This window comes from Martes martes, assembly GCF_963455335.1.
Source record: "Martes martes genome assembly, chromosome: 14".
In the NCBI taxonomy this organism is placed as follows: domain Eukaryota; kingdom Metazoa; phylum Chordata; class Mammalia; order Carnivora; family Mustelidae; genus Martes; species Martes martes.
The window spans coordinates 41069652-41085926 of record NC_137902.1 but is presented as its reverse complement, the minus strand read 5'-3'; the positions used below and the strand labels follow the sequence as shown (position 1 = coordinate 41085926).

Genomic DNA, 16275 nt, shown 5'->3' with positions numbered 1-16275 from the left:
GTCAGCACTGCACCAGCAGCCCGTCAGGAGAGATGGTTCACTCAGCCACATGCTGGTGGCAGCAGAGGAGAGCACTGAACACGTGGTCTGAGGAGTGGGAGAGCTGGGATGAATTCTGACTCCGTCACTTACCCACTGTTTGACTCGGGGAAAGTCCCAAATGTGTCATCTATAAGATGGAAATGACAATAACCCTATCTTATAGGGTTGTCGTCATGGAACGGGCCATGGGAAGTGCCATGATGAGGTGTTACCCCCCAGAGGGGATGTAAAGGGAATGAGGTGACACCCATGAGCCATTACCCAGCCAAAGGAGACTGAAAGCTGAGCTCCACAAAAAGAACTCGGCCCAGCCTCAGTCTACCCAGAGTGATACCCACCTGAGGGTGCCATCATCTGGGTCCACAGCCTCCTCTAGGTCTTCCCATTCATTCTCACTATCACACGACTCTTCTACAGGCAAAGACTCTGTGATAGCGTGCCAAGAGCAGAACTGTGGCAAGGGAATGGTTCCCGAATCTGCCTCCAGACATTCTTCACAGAGTAGCTGGCTTTCCAATGTAGAGCTGAAGGTAAGATAGGCTTCATTGTCCACAGTGGGAGAAGGGGCTTCTGGTAGATGACCTATGACTCCTTCCTCTTCATCTGTGTCCAATTCAGGACTAGAAAACAAAAACCCATGTGTCTTCCAGCATTGGTAAGAAAGTCCTCTCCCCACCTTTCTTTCTTTCAGGATGTTCATCATGCCGCAGCATAGGACAGCAGCTCCTATCAGAGGCTGCTCTGAACAGTGAACAAGGTGAGGATCTCCCAATTTAACGGGAAGAGCAAGCAATGAACAAATGTTACAATCCAGGGAGAGCATGCTATGATAGAAGTAGCACAGAGCATTATGGGAGCCGGGGAGCTCCTGACTGAGCCCAGGAGGCCACGGAGGACTTGTCGGAGGACATGGCATTGAAAACAGAGATATGACTCTTCTAGAACTGATCCTTCATATGGGGAGTCAGGGAGACCCCAGGCAAGCTTATTAACTTCTCCAGGACCTCAGTTTGCTCAAATGAAAAAGGGAAGATCGAGAAATTTATAAGATTGCTGGGATGTTTAGATTACATAACTCTGATATGTCCAACCACGGCTCTTGGTACAGGGCGAGTCTCAGTAAACAGGAGGGGCTATCATCAAGAGGATTCGGATTAGGATTTCAACAGAGGGATTAGAGGCAAAGGACCAAAGCAGGAGGCTGGAAGCAACTCAAGCAGGTGACCTTCAAAGCACTTCGTGCAAGTGTGGAGTCCTTTTTGGAGTGCTGAGAAAGAGCCTATGTGGAGAGGCAGCCCGCTGGAGTGACATTTAGTCCCCATGTGACACAGGAGGCAGATGAGCGGGGAGGGAGGTGCATTGTCTGCTGGTGAAGATGCAGAGACAACGGTGGTAGAACACTTTTTCCAGGGGCTGCCCCAAAGTCGCCCCACATGCTTTCTGATTAGAAAAAGCAGTGCAGACAGATGGCAGAGCACTTGGTACAGCATCTCAAGCGTGCAGAGAACGTGCTAAGGAAATATCTGTCGAGAGCCCAGTTAGGGAAGACGAGGAGGAAAATCTAAAAGAAATGCACACAGATTTAGCTTTTCATCAAACACACAAATCCCCATTTATCAGCCTCCTTCCCCACACCCGAAGCAATGGCTTGGCTTTGTCACAGGCCGCCTGCTCTCCCCTCTCTTCCCTTTCTCAAAATGTTCCCTCTAAACCCAGCTCTGGTGCCTCCCAAGAGCTCCACCCCCCTAAGCACCCAGAGAGTCCGTCCTCCGCCCCCACAGAACTGTACTGTCTGTCCCCACCTGAGTCTCACTGTCAAAAAGACGTTATTTCTGCTCATGAGACCTACAGGGTGTACATAAATGTGTGTTTCATGTAAATAGATGCACACTCATAGGCATAAAAAGGAGACTGTGTGCTACCAGAACTGAAAAGAACACTCACTTTAAGAAAGTAATATTTTAAAATCACCAAGCACTTTGAGGGAAAATAAGTTTAAAACCTTAAAGTACTTGACCAAAGTGTGTAGAAAATGCATTTTCCTATAAACATGGAAGGGAACACTTTGGAAGATGTGTCAAAGAACAGGAAACCCAGCCTCTTGCACAGGCACTCCACGCCCCGCCCCACCCCATCCCGCCCCCAGCAGCAGCCCACTACCTCCCTCCTTCCCTCCCTCCCTCCGGATGGAGGAGAATCACATGCTGTGGGCCACTACAGTGTCTGACTGTTCACACCTGGCCTCCCACCACCAGACTCCTCCAACCTCTCTAATACGCTCCCTATAGAGGCAAGTGTCAGACTGCCTGGGAGGAAGCTTGGGGGCCCCAAGGGTGAGCTTGCAATGTGTCTAAGACATCAAGGAGGGAAGTCCGGTGGACTGCTGAGTTTGAAGTCCACATGACAATCCTGAGCTGAAGGTCAGTGTTTAGGAGTTACTGGAGACGAGTACCCAGCCATGTGTGGTCGGGCAGTGGGGGTGGGGTGCATCCCTTGGGAACCTGTGAGTGTGCAGAGAGAGCCAGCTGAAGCAGCCCTTGCCCCAGTCCTGCCCCAGTTCTGCTCTTAGACTATTGCAATTTCCGGCCAGGCACCTGCCTCACTCGCTCCCCCCAGGCATGCCTCCGACCTCACAGGGGTTCCCTGTGCCTTCTCTCAGACCGACAGCCCACTTGCCCGGCAGCCTCTGGCCTCAGCCAGCTATGGTGATGTTACAGCGGGCATGGCAGCCACTGCTAAGTTAGACCTGTAGCCTCCTACTCATCCTTCGTTATTCCAAGAACAGTGCCCGTCCCAGAAGGTATACAATAACTTCGGGTTCATCTCAAGGACTCTGGCTTCATTTTGCATTCTTAATTGCCATGAACACTTAACAACCTCACTTTCACTAAATGATGCTTGCTGAAACTACATTCATTTTAATTACATGAATGTAATTACACATGGTAGGCAAGAGAGAGAGGAAGGGAAATAAGCTGATACTGTCCTGCTATGACCAACTTTTCACTCAACAAGCATAAGACCGGGAATGAACATGCATGGAAAACTTGAATCTGCCATTCCCCATTCATTCCTCTGAGTCCAGCACGGAAAGTAAGCGTTTGGCAGACAGCAAGGCCCTTCCCCTGAGGCTCAACCAAAGAAAAAGTGATCTGCTTCCACACCATGGGAGCGAAGAACATTACGCCTTCCAAAGGGATGTTCAAGGGTAATGGGACTTGATGGAATTTTCACTTTAGGCCCTAACTTTAGAACCGAACCTTGCATAAGATACGACCCCAGCCAAGCGCCAAGCCCTCAATCTGGGAGGCATGCAAATCTAACCCTCCCCCAAGAAAATGTACTGGACTGCTTTATGAGCCTGCTTTATAAGCATTTGACATGGTGGAGTCTCCAAATATACAGTTTTAAAAGAGAAGAACAAGGAAGGAAAGTAAAAACTCATCTTCTCTGCGAACACTCTGGGTTTACCAGGATGGCTGGCAGCCAGCTGGCTTTGGGAAGCAGACACCTGGCAGCTGGTAAATTCTGGCAATCTGCTGGGCATTTTAGCTGATGGGACCTGTTTTTTAGCTGGCAAGAAAGCGCCAGACACCCTGTGAGCACTCAGCAGGGGTGTGCTTTCTTTTGACCTGCGCAGTGTCCTGTGGAACTGTTCTGCTCTTTGTTGACATTCGAAAAGCCTCAAGCTCAGAGGAATCAACACTCCAGGCACACTTACTTAGGACAGGTAAAGCTGAAACCAGGGCTATATGCTCAAGAAGTACGTGCTCTTTTGGTTCCAAAATGCAGAAAGAGAGCTTGACTCACAGATGCTAGAAACAAAGAGGTAATTGCCTGGGACAGCCTCAGAACTGGGGTGCAGATACTTCTAGGAGGAGTCTGCAAAGAGCCCCAATCCCAGCAGGAGCTGGGGGAACATGTTCAGGAACTGCTGGGCATGTGCCATGCTTTTCTTCCTATAGGTGACAGTCACTCTGTATGTAGCTAGAGCAAGCTAATGTCTTATTAGAGGAGAAGCTAATATGGTCTGAGTCGTTCCTTCAGAGAGACAGACAAGTTCCTGAGGGGAGGGGGGTGGAAACACAGCAAAAATGAAGCCAGGAAGTGTGAGGAGGCAGAACACTGCCATTACCAGGACCACTACACAGAGGTCAAGTGCAAGGGGGAGGTGTTGGCCGTGGAGGAAGCCAGGACAGGGAAACAAGTCTGCCCGCCTATGGCTCCATGGACCACACCAGCTTGGGTAACAAGCATGGGGCAGCAACCATAACCAACTGAATATCAGAAGCCCCACTGTGATGTTCTGGGAAAGCCCTCAGGATTCTTGTGTAACTCTAGGAGAAGCAATCCCCTCCAAAAATGGCATATTTTGGACATCGGGTATACCCTTTCCAGTAGGAACACTAAGCCAACTTTAATTTGATTCAGAAAAATAATGTGATGTTTCTTGCAAATGTCATGATAAAAAGATAAAAAGAAATAGGCGTTAAAGCAGATTTCACCTTAATGTAAGGAAGCACTTTCTGATCAACAACGCTATGGTGATAAAATGGGCCACTTTGAGATGTAGCAAGTTCTGCATCCCTGGAGGTACTCAGTCAAAAGCAAGCCCTCTGCTTTGGGGATGTTACAAAACAGATGTCAGCATGGGGTATGATTGGATTAGATCATTTTTATATTGAACAACCCTGAGATTCTGTTATTCCAAGAAAAACAGCAACTAAACTAATAATTAGTAAAAGCAAAACAAAACAAAAACTATTGTTTATAACTGATAACTATGTTAGATTGAAGGCACATGGCAAATAAACCTCCAGGCTTGTACCTAAACCCAGAGTCACTTTATAATCCAATAATCCAACGCTCAGGGTTTCTGTCCATCATCCTGAACTGTCTGGCAGTAAAACCTTTAAAAACCCCAAAACCTTTAAAAATCTATAAGCACAGTTCCTTTTATATCTCCTATAAGATCACACTAACAGTTGTCCTTGGGTAAACCCCGGGAGGCTCTTTCCTTTCCCACGTGACCAAATATATCATTTACTGCCTAGAACACAATTGTAAGAAACTAGAAATACACATTTAATTATGCATTTTCAGACAATGAAGCTGAATACCACTGATGAATGTGCTTGCCCACTGTGTTCTACTTTGCATACTAGTTCGTTTTTGTTTGGCGGGTATGGTATTTTTATAAAAGTTGTATCTGAATGCTTTGATTGATTGATTTTGAGAGAGAGAGAGTACGTACAGGAGAAGGGGCAGGGAGAGGGAGAGAGAGAATCTCAAGCAGACTCTCAGCTCAGCACAGAGCTGGACATGGGGTTCCATCTCACGACCCTGACATCATGAGCTGAGCGGAAATCAAGAGTCAAATACTTAAATGACTGAGCCCCACCCCCTCAGGCTTTTAGGGAGCATACACTTGGCTCTTGTTAGTTACAGATCTCACCTGGCCTAATCGCATTACACACGAGGCTTCATCTTTCATGTCACCTACCAGGCCCTATAGATCTCCCCTGCTCAGCCTTCTAGGATGAGCAACAGTGAAGAGCCATTTCATAGCAGTGAGTTTATCCAGCATCACACACAAACCGTCCTTCCTCATTATTTGCCTGCTTGCGTAGGCATCTAGCTAGCACGTGCCCTTTCTCAGTGTTTCCATCCTTCTCTCTGCTCCTAACAGGTTCCCATGCACATCGAGTCTATGTGATAAGTACCGTCCAACTGAATTAAAGAGAACGTTTTCCATCAGAACAGGATGGAAGACAGGAAATACTTGTGGGGGATGGGCACAAAATGAAGGCTAAGTTAAAAATGGCTATTAAAATGAACATCTCAGCCGGGTGTTTAAAGACATAGTTGTTTTTTAAGCTGGTGTTGACTGTCAAGTATTACATTAGCAATAAAAATGGTGATGCATACAAGGGAAATTCTTTCTTACCACAGTGTTTTAAAAGGCCATGGGGAGGGTGTGGGGGGCACCTGGGTGACTCAGTAGATTAAGCTTCCAACTCTTGATTTGGGCTCAGGTCACGGTGTCAGAGTCATGGGATTGAGACACATGTGGGGCTCTGTGCTCAGCGGGGAGTCTGCTCGAGGATTCTCTCTCTCCCTCTCCCTCTGCCCCTCTCTCCCCTGTTCCCTCTCTGACAAATAAATAAATAAATCTTTAAAAAAAAAAAAAAAGTCACGCAGTATGTAGCACAAAGGCTTGTATGCTGGGAGGAACACCTGAAGACTGCCATCTGTAGGTGTCAAGGGTACTGGAGGACCACTGGGTGGGGTTAGCTTCCCCAAAAGCTCACGGACTATGGTTGCAGCGCTCCAGACCTTATGCTTCTCTTTTTTCCTGCCACACCCACCCCCCACATCCCTACTGAATGCCTAGAATAGTGCTGAGCCCAGTAAGCATCTGAACACAGTTATGAACTGCTTGATTGTAATTTCTAGCAATGAAAAGCATACCATTTACAAAGTATCCGCCAACGTGATGATTCTTACCTTTCAAGCCTCCTGATATCACAAACTGAATAGCAGTTTTGCCTCATATCCTTTTCCAAAGAGGTGGCCAATGTTGATGCATCCATTTCTTGCTGAAGTCTGCATAAATGAGGGTGGGAATCCTGAGGATGCATCAAGCAAGTGGTCCAGGGTCTCGCTAGGTCTTGGTCCCCTTGTGCTTCCCCGGGGGCTTTTTGGAAAGACTCTGGCCTAAGACCCAGGCTTTCCCCTGCATCTGGGGAGGCACTGTCCCTCCTGCTGTCCTCTTGATCCAGACTGGGGCTCTGCTCTGAGTCAGTACAAGATGCCTTGGTGAATTCTTTGTCTGATGAGAGCACAGGTGTCTATTAAAAGAAATGCTAAATGTTATTGGATTCATGTTGCACACCGAGCAAAATCTAAAAGTGCTTCTTTAAAAAAAATAATCCTTTTTGTTGTTGTTGTTTTTATTGTTTCTGGTTTTGTGTGTGTGTGTTTGTGATTGTGGGGCAAAGCAGTTAAGAGATGGGCTCTGGGGTCAGTCTCCCTTTGTCAGGACCTTAATTCCCGCTGGGCCCTAGGTGACACAAGTAATCATCTCTGAATCCCGTAGTTCGGGGCATTAGAAAAATAATGTTATATTTTTTAATATTTTCAAAACTTGAGAAAATCAAACTCGACACCCAAAAAAACAAATAATCCAGTCAAGAAATGGACAGAAGACATGAATAGTCACTTTTCCAGAAAAGACATCCAGATGGCTAACAGACATGTGAAAAGATGCTCAACATCACTCATCATCAGGGGAACAGAAATCAAAACTACAATGAGATATCACCTCACAGCTGTCAGAATGGCTAAAATTAACAACACAGGAAACAGCTGGTGTTGGCAAGGATGCAGAGAAAGGGAAAACTTGCACTGCTGGTGGGAATGCAAGCTGGTGCAGCCACTCTGGAGAACAGTATGGAGGTTCCTCAAAATGTTAAAAATAGAGCTACCCTATGACCCAGCAATGGCACCACTTGGTATTTATCCAAAGGATACAAAAATACAGATTCAAGGGGATCATGCACCCCAATGTTTATAGTAACATCAACAATAGTCAAATTATGGAGAAAGCCCAAATAAATGGATAAAGAAGATGTGGTGTATATATATACAATGGAATATTACTCAGCCATTAAGAAGAATGGAATCTTGCCATTTGCCATGACATGGATGGAGCTAGAGAGTATTATGCTAAGTGAAAAAAGTCATCAGAGAAAGACAAATGCCATATGATCTCACTCATATGTGGAATTTAAGGAAGAAAATAGATGAACATATGTGAAGAGGGGAAAAAAATAAAAGAAAAGAGGGAAACAAGCCATAAGAGATTCTTAATGATAGAGAACTGAGGAGGGAGGTGAGTGAGGGAAGGGCTAAATGAGTGATAAGTATTAAGGAAGGCACTTGGGATGAGAATGGGGTGCTGTATGTAAGTGATGAATCACTGAATTCTACTCCAGAAACCAAAATTGTGGTGTATGTTAACTACCTAAAATTTAAATTAAAAAATAATAATAATAAAATAAATAAATGAAATTTTAAAAATTTAAAATTTAAAAATTTTTAAATTTCTTTTAAAAAATTTAAAAATATGGAAACAAAAGTAACAATGAGTCTTTGTCCCACTTTCTGATAAGAAATGAGTTTTGTAAACTCTTGTCTTCATCTGTCCTCATCTGTGCTGGCTCATTCTCACAGCCCCATCCCCCTCCCCATCCTGATTCCCTGCCCTGGGTCTCCTTCTCACTTCTCCAAATATTACTTGATTCCCCACAACTGCTTACATCCCTGTTGGGCCTTTTAGGTTGTGATTTTGATGACACACTGTGGCACACTAACACTGCTCAACTTTCCATAGGGGGAAAAAAAATCTGTACTTCAGTAGAAACTATGCTTTGTTTATAGCACAACCTTCTGGGTTATAAATTTGTGTATTATTTGCTTTGAGGTACATCATCTCTATAAACAAATATGTTGTTCTTTGAAATCTCTTTTGAACCAATTTTAACATCTGCCTGGTTCCCTCATTGAATGGATTAGATAAAATCTTTAACATATATTCACTTCTACAACAATGTGAGAGTCATGCGTTTACTTTTTCCTGAAAATTATCTTTTAGCACTTCCATCCCATGACCTACACGCCTGACATCATAGGAGCACATGGACTTGAGAGCCAGAAAGGGCTGCTCCTCCACCCCGTCAGAAAAGAAGTTGCTACTCTGCCACTCACCCCCGTGGGCTCCTCACCTTGCTGACCGCCCACTCCCCAAAATGAGCAGGGATATGCTTCCAAATATGTACTTTCATTTAGTTATAAATCATAAACTCTTATGACCTTACTGATATACAATGTAAATTACAAAGGACATAACAAAAATTAAAATTTGAAATGGAGTATTATAAAAATAAATAGTCGTATTTTCTCTCATATTCCTAGGGAGACCTCCAAAATCTCATTTTCAACCATTCCTCTCCCTCCACCTCATCACCCCTGGTACTCACTCTACAGTGATCCCTCACCCTCTCCAAGGCTTCGGGTCAACAGTGCCTTGTCACCAACCATGCCCCCCTCCCCCACCCTCTTCCTCTGCTGATTCCATACTCCTGCCCCATAAACATGCCCTTAAAGATAAAGAACACTCTGAGCTCCCATTCTGCATTACATTCCTCCATTCTGTGTGACCTGCCATCTGTGAACTCCAATCCCTAGTGACCCTCTATGTGGACTTCGTGCCTGCTTCTGAGCCACAGACTGATGCCAAGTGTATGAACGCAGGTGTCAAATGGGCACTCAAGTCTTCCAGATAATCTTTCCTTACTTCCTCAGTGAAGTCAATTTCCCATTCTCTCTACCCTCTATATTATCTCTCATCTCTCTCCTCAACCAATCCCCTGACCTTGCCTCTTACTTCACAGTGAAAATGGGTGCATTCGGATGAGAATCCTTCATCTCCCCACAGCACAGTCTACCAACTAGCCTGCATCCCTCCCCAACCTCCTCCAACTACCAGCCACTCATTTCTCAGCTCCTCAAATGCGTGCCTATCCTCACTATTTCTGTCTGTGTCTCCCCACTTCTCCCTGTACCCACTCTACCCAGGCTTCCGTCTCCATCATTCAACTGAAGGAGTTCTGCTCAGTCTCCTACATCTTTCTAAGGCCAAAGGACAATTCCCTGTCCTCATCTCTTTCTACCTCTCAGGAGCATGCAACATGATTGATTTCTTCCTCCTTCTTGAGAGCATCCTTTACTCACTTACTCTCCTTGAATGTGTTCCCTCTGAACTCTGCCCTTCCCTGGTTTTCCCACAACCTCCCAGGCCCCTACTGCTATCTCATTTCTTTGAACTGGACCTTTTGATATCAGGGGCCGCGTGGCTTACGTCTCTACACTCTTTCCCGAGGTTATCTCATCCATTTCATAACTTTAGGTAATGTTATTTGCTGACAATTCCCAAATCCACCTTTTCCAGCCCTGATATCATGCCAATCCTCCACAAACACCTGCTGAATTGACATCTCCACTGGCTGTTCCACAGACATTCCAGTTTTGCATGCTACCAAGAACTATCGCTTCTCTTCCATGTACTTTACACTGCACTCTCCAAGCACTCCCTATCTTGGCAGGTGGTATCACCATTCAACCAGGTGTTCAAGTCAAACTTTGATTTCTCTTCATGTGATCATATCTAAGGCAAAAGTAATCCTTAGGGCTCTATCTCCTACATCTGACGACTTCTTACCAACTATTCAGCTACAACCTGTGTCCAAGCCACAGTGGCTTATTTGAATGACTGCTGGCTTATCTGCTCCAGTCCATCTCCAGCTCACTGGTCTTTCTAAAGTATAGACCAGAGGAGGGTATGCTCTTGTTTAACCCTTAACCCTCCCACCACTTCCAGCCCAGTAGCTTCCCACGGCTGCCAAGATGGAATCAGCACATTGTCAAGACCTACAAGGCCCTACATGATGCGGCCCCTGCCTCCCTCTACAGCTTCTCCCCTTCCACACCTGTTATGTTCTTGTCCCTCAAACATCCAGATTCATTCCTATCTCAGAGCATTCACACTTGCTATTGCTTCTACCTGGAATGACCTTACTCCAGATGTTTGTATGGCTGTCTCCTTTCCATGACTACTTTATTCTAGCTGGGAATTAAAGGCTCCTTTCCTGGGTCCTCTATCTAACCTCTGAAGCCACATGAATGAATGAAAATTCTTCTTCCATGTGGCCCTCAAGTATAAGGAGAGAGAAAGCATGCCCACCATGCCTCACTCCAAGCCCTCCCACTGGACTTTTCTGTGCCCTCCTAAGTGTAGCTATTCTCCAGAACAGAAGGACAGCTTTTTCCTGGCATTTCCTAGAGATCTCAACAAAAGCACAGGGCACAAGCCCTGCAGCCTGATCTGTGCCCTTGTGAAGCTCGACCTTCTCACACCCCAGTCAGTTGCTCAGGTCATGTGATACAGACTTTGGTGAGAAAATTGCCGGGGAAAGGAAATCAGAAAGCTGCCATGTCTACCTTCTTTTCCAAACTGGCAGATTTCTGATTTCCTTTCCCTGGCAATTTTCTCACCAAAGTCTGTATCACATGACCTCTCAGAGTCCAAGCATCAGAAGAACCTGGGTTCCCAAGTCCCCCGTGATGTCTCTAGTGACTGTCACCCTCAGAGATGAGTAATTGGTTCTATCCACATCTTATAAATGAGGAATCACAAGGCCTAGAGAAGTCAAGCCCAAGGTCCATGCAGCCAGCACGTGGCAGAGCAGGTGCAGGTGACTGAAGGGTACCTACACAGACGCCTCCCCAGGATGAAGGCCCTCATCCCCCAGCTGCCGGTAGTGCTGGTTACTGACAGCTCACACCCAGCTCCTCCCCAAGAATCGTGCTCAGCTCAGCTCAAGGGAGCCATCTCAGGCAAAGTCCGGTCCCCTCCCTTGCGGCAGCCCACACCACAGTGCTGGTTGATACAAAGTGTGAAGGTACAGCTCTCTTGTCCCAATTCAGGCCAGCTCTGAGGGGCCATCCCAGCTCCAAAGCTCCCTGTGCCATAAGCAGAGGCCCCTGTTGCAGCTGCACAACGTTAACGTCTCCTTCCACCCAGCCTGGCCTCCCTCGTCCTCCCAGGGGTTGCTCCCAAGAGCAGGGTCCATAAATCTCAGGCACTCAAATCTCTGCTGCAGTGTCTGTGTCCTGGGCCCCCACCGGCAGCATTATGATAGTTAATTTTATCTGTCAACTTGGCTAGGCCACAGTACCCAGATGTGTTGTCAAACACTGGTCTAGATGTTTCTGTGAAGACATTTTCTAGATGAGATTTGCATTGAAATCAGCAGACACTGAGTAAAACAGATGACCCTCCATGATATGCGTGGGTCACGTTCAATCAGTTGAGGGCCTTAAGAGAAAAAGACTGAAATCCCCAAGGAAGAAGGAATTCTGCCTCCAGTCTGCCTTGGGACACACGCTGCAACATGGACCCCTCCTTAGGTTTCCAGCCTGCCTGCCTACTCTGCAGAATTTAGACTGGCCAACCCCCACAACCACATGAGCCCATTCCCTAACCTCCCCTCCCACCCACATCCCTCTACACACATCCACCCTCTTGATTTTATTTCTCTGGACATCCTAAGAGAAATATCAAAGCAAAAATTCTGAATTCTCCCAATCTCATTGCCTCTTCTTTGCACTAGACCATACATGTCTAACTCATGCTTTAAGAAAGTGGACATAAATCCTGTTCTCCATTTCATTCCGCAGAATGGAAATTCTTACCTTTCCTCAGTCTGGTTTTATGTATTATTCTTGCTCCTGGTTTCCCCTCTTGGATGCTTGGGCCACCAGAAGACCTGAGTCTAGAAGTTTCACAGACAAGATCTAAACATATGACTGCTTACAGGAAGACGCAAACATTGGAGATGCAGAGGAAGGAGGGCAAGAAGAAGACAGACAAGACATAGGAGCCCATGAACTTGTCACAGACTAATTGAGGTTTGGAACCTAGCTATCTCCCTGCCCCGTGGAAGAAGATGGCATTGAACCCTACCTGAAACAAAGCAGGGTTTCTCAGGACAAAAAAAGGGGTGCTTGAAGGCACCAGAGGGCACCGTCGCTTACCTGCCATCCCTGGTCTACCTCAGGCAGGACACCTGGAGGGGGTCGGCAAAGTAGGAGCGTGACTTCCTGGGAGGCCCCTCGCAGTAAATGGAGCACCTCCTATGAGAAACCAGAATCTGTGGTTGGACGTGGGGGTGACATGGCTGTGGCATTTCCTCCTATGTGCTCCCCACTAGCTCTCTGGCAGTGTCCCCTTGATCTGTTTCTCGGCTCCAGAGAACTTTGGAAAACACAGGGGCCTGACTTCCTAAAGTGAGAGACACTGAAGTCACCGACCTGGAGCTCCCATGCAGGCAAAGCATCCACGCTGGGCTAGAAGTGGCCAAGGTCTGCCCAGGGCCTTTCCATGGTGGCACTTGCCCAACCTGATGCCTTTTCTTCACTGAGAAAATGACTCAAACAAATAGCTATTCATCATCTCCACCTCTTTCTCCTCTCAGCAGCCCCCCATCTCAGAGGCCAGCACCCCAATCTCTAAAGCTTGACCCCTGGCCCTGAGCTTTCCTCCACTGCTCAGCTCGGGCACACAGAACCTCTCACCTATGAAATTGCAGTGCTCCCTGCTCCCTGCCTCCTCCAGAGTCACCCACCTGCCCTCCTTCATGGCATTCAAGAGCACGCTTTCCACAGTGTGGATATAACCAGGGCCTTCTCCCACGGAACTGCCTCTCTCAGGACCTGTCCTTACCTGCCACTGCCTCTCGGCTCACTCTCTCTCTCTCTCTCCCACCTGCTTCCCCATCCTAAGCTCGGGCTATGCTGAGCCTCTTCCACCAACCGACTCTCTGCTTCCAGGGCTTCAGGGTGCCTTGATAGTTCCCGTTTCCTGTCTGGGCCAGGATGTCTCATCCTCTCCTTCCTACTGCCATTTTAGGCTGGAAGTGGGGGTGGGGACTGTCCTGTTCACGGTAGAAGGTCGAGCAGTATCTCTGGTCTTTGCCCACTTGATGCCTGTGGCATCTGCCAGTTGTGACAACCACAAATGTATCTGAACCTTGCCAAATGTCCCCTGAAAGGCAGCATCATTCCAACTTGAGAACCGCTAATCTGGATGTCATTTAATAACCCCCTTTAGCGGCAATGGAACGTGCTTCCTTCTCGAGTTCCCTGGGGAGAGCACTTTTTTCTCCCCAGTTCCCTGGGGCAGGCATTTTTGTTTCTCACGGCACTTATTTTCCACAGTCGGTTCTGTTTTCTTGCTTGTCCTACTCCACCACAAGCTCTGAGAACATATGAACTGCCTGCTTCTGTGTCGTTATTTCCTCATGGAGCTGCTGACCCAGCACTAGGTCTCAGAAAACAGGTCTTCGCTCACAAACCAGAAAAATGAAGGTACTGCCACCAAGCATATGCTGTCAGGGGACTCTCCGCCCTTCATCACTCAGTCCAGAGCCACTCTCCACCTTGCTCTGTGTTCTGGAGGTGGGCCTGTGTAGACTGCAGAGAGGGTTCCTGCTGGGCTCAGCCAATGGGAGCACAGGTGGGATCAGAGACAGGAGAGGGAGTTGCTTCCTGTTGGGCTCAGCCAATGGGAGCATGGGTAGGGATCAGAGCCGGGAAGACAGGTGGGTATTTGTTTTCCTGCCTTCCTTCCCATGGCATTGCGCAGAATGGCGTGGTCCCTCAGCTGCTATCACTGTTCATGTCATCAGGTCCACTTCACCGGCTCTCTCAGTTTCCCGGATTATATAACTGTTCCTTCCCATGCGCCTTTGGACTTGGGAGGTGTAGATGGATAATTGCACCCACTGTTCCCAGCCCTGGGGCTCTACACTCTCCCTTGAGCTTCCCAACAACCAGCTCGCACCTGTATTAAACTCTACTCAAATGACTCAATTTCCAGCCAGGACCCTGACTGATATTCACAATATCCCATTGAGATATTGTGCTATAAGAAGTGAGAAGTGTCCACTCTTTTATTTTTAAGTAGGCTCCATGCCCAGGGTGGAGCCCCATGCAGGGCTTCAACTCAGGACCCCAAGATCAAGACCTGAGCTGAGATCAAGAGTCAGATGCTTAACCGACTGAGCCACCCAGGCGCCAGGAGAAGTGTCCACTTTTTACTCTCTTTTTTAAATTACATTTTTTAATATACACAGGACAACGGATGCAACACTGCTCATCAACTTCTGTAAATTTCATAGAGAAATGGGAAGAAGAGCAGGAAAGGACCCACTGTAGTCTCTTCAGCCCACACATCCATGCCCTAGAATGTTAAGAGAGCTTCAGCCAGCCCAGAGCCAGGCTTTTATCTTCAGTTTCATTATAAACCTAGTTAGAAACAAGGCTTACTCAAGGTCAGATATTCAAGAACTGAGACAGAAAATTAAATGTAAGAACATTCCACCAATTGCTTTCTTTTTATGATCCAGGTTCCAGGTGTGAATTTCAAGAGCCCAGAATATTCCTTATGGTGGGTGGGCCTAAAAGAAGCATGGTTGGTGTCAGTGTACACACGGGGCTGCATGGTCTCCTACCTGGAACACAAGGCCTTCGATGGGCCTTCCATTTACGGCCAGGATAATGTCACCAGCGGCGATGGCCCCGTTCTCCTCAGCCGGCTGCCCTGGGAAGAGTCTCTTAATTCTCACAAGATCATTCTTGAGATGGCTGCAGCTCTCTCTCTCCATCTGCACGAAGCTGAATCCCAACCCACTGGCATTTTTTTTCAGGGTGACTTCAAACTTAGGACCTGTGTTGTGGGATATGGACAAGATAAATCCCTTAGTAGATTCCCATTGAAGCTGACTAGGTTGTATAATGATGTGAACTGTGAAGTGAATGAGTTATTTCTGTTTTACACAAAAATATTTCATTTTGCTAATTTTTATGATAGAGTCCATTATACTTACATACATTATCTATATAATTACACTATCTATATACATTATCTATAGATCAGTGCTGCCCGATGGAAATATAAGGTGAGCTGCAAATGTGAGCCACATGTGTAATTTCAGTTCTCAAATAGCTGCATTTTAAAAACTAAGAGGAAACGGGTAAAATCAACTTGCTCATATAGTGTCCGTAACCCAATATATTGCAGTAGGACCATTTCAACATGTAATCAATATTAAAAAGTGTTAATGAGATATTTTGCATCCTTCTTAGGAACTAAGTCCTCAAAAGTCAAGTATATATTTTATCAATTTGGATTGGCTATATATCAAGTATTCAATAGCCACATGTGGCAGATAATCACCATATTGAACAAAGCAATTATAGATAATCAACAGGGTTTATATGTAAAGACATAGCTGATAGACATATACAACATACTTATATGATTTAATAAAACTTACATCATATATATTCCTATTTCTCCTTTAGAACCTCAATCATTTTTAGTTTATTTGAACAAAATTTTGCATAATTAGACTCTGAAGAAAATTCTGTAAATTCTAAGGAAATGTGTTAGCCACTGTTTTCTTTAGCCATGTAGACGGACCATAAGACAAAACAGCTGTCTCTGGGCAGCAAAGATGGACACAGCTCCAGGAACCTCACTAGTCTAACAGCCAAAGAAGCCTTTGGGTCTCTCCTAGTCTGCCTCCCACTCACTTGGCAATGAATTAA

General features: G+C 46.4%; 1 protein-coding gene across 1 annotated transcript in view; it reads right to left on the bottom strand.

Moving 5' to 3' along the window:
• Positions 1–355: 355 nt before the first annotated feature.
• The window catches only part of FRMPD2 (FERM and PDZ domain containing 2), a gene marked incomplete at both ends in the record, with an annotated part of 86029 nt that continues 70109 nt past the window's right edge, over positions 356–16275 (bottom strand). Inside the window, 4 exons of the mRNA XM_080822929.1 lie at positions 356–662; positions 6550–6893; positions 12700–12798; positions 15177–15391. Of these exons, the coding sequence (XP_080679055.1) occupies positions 356–662; positions 6550–6893; positions 12700–12798; positions 15177–15391 (965 nt within the window). The remainder of the gene's footprint in view (positions 663–6549; positions 6894–12699; positions 12799–15176; positions 15392–16275) is intronic.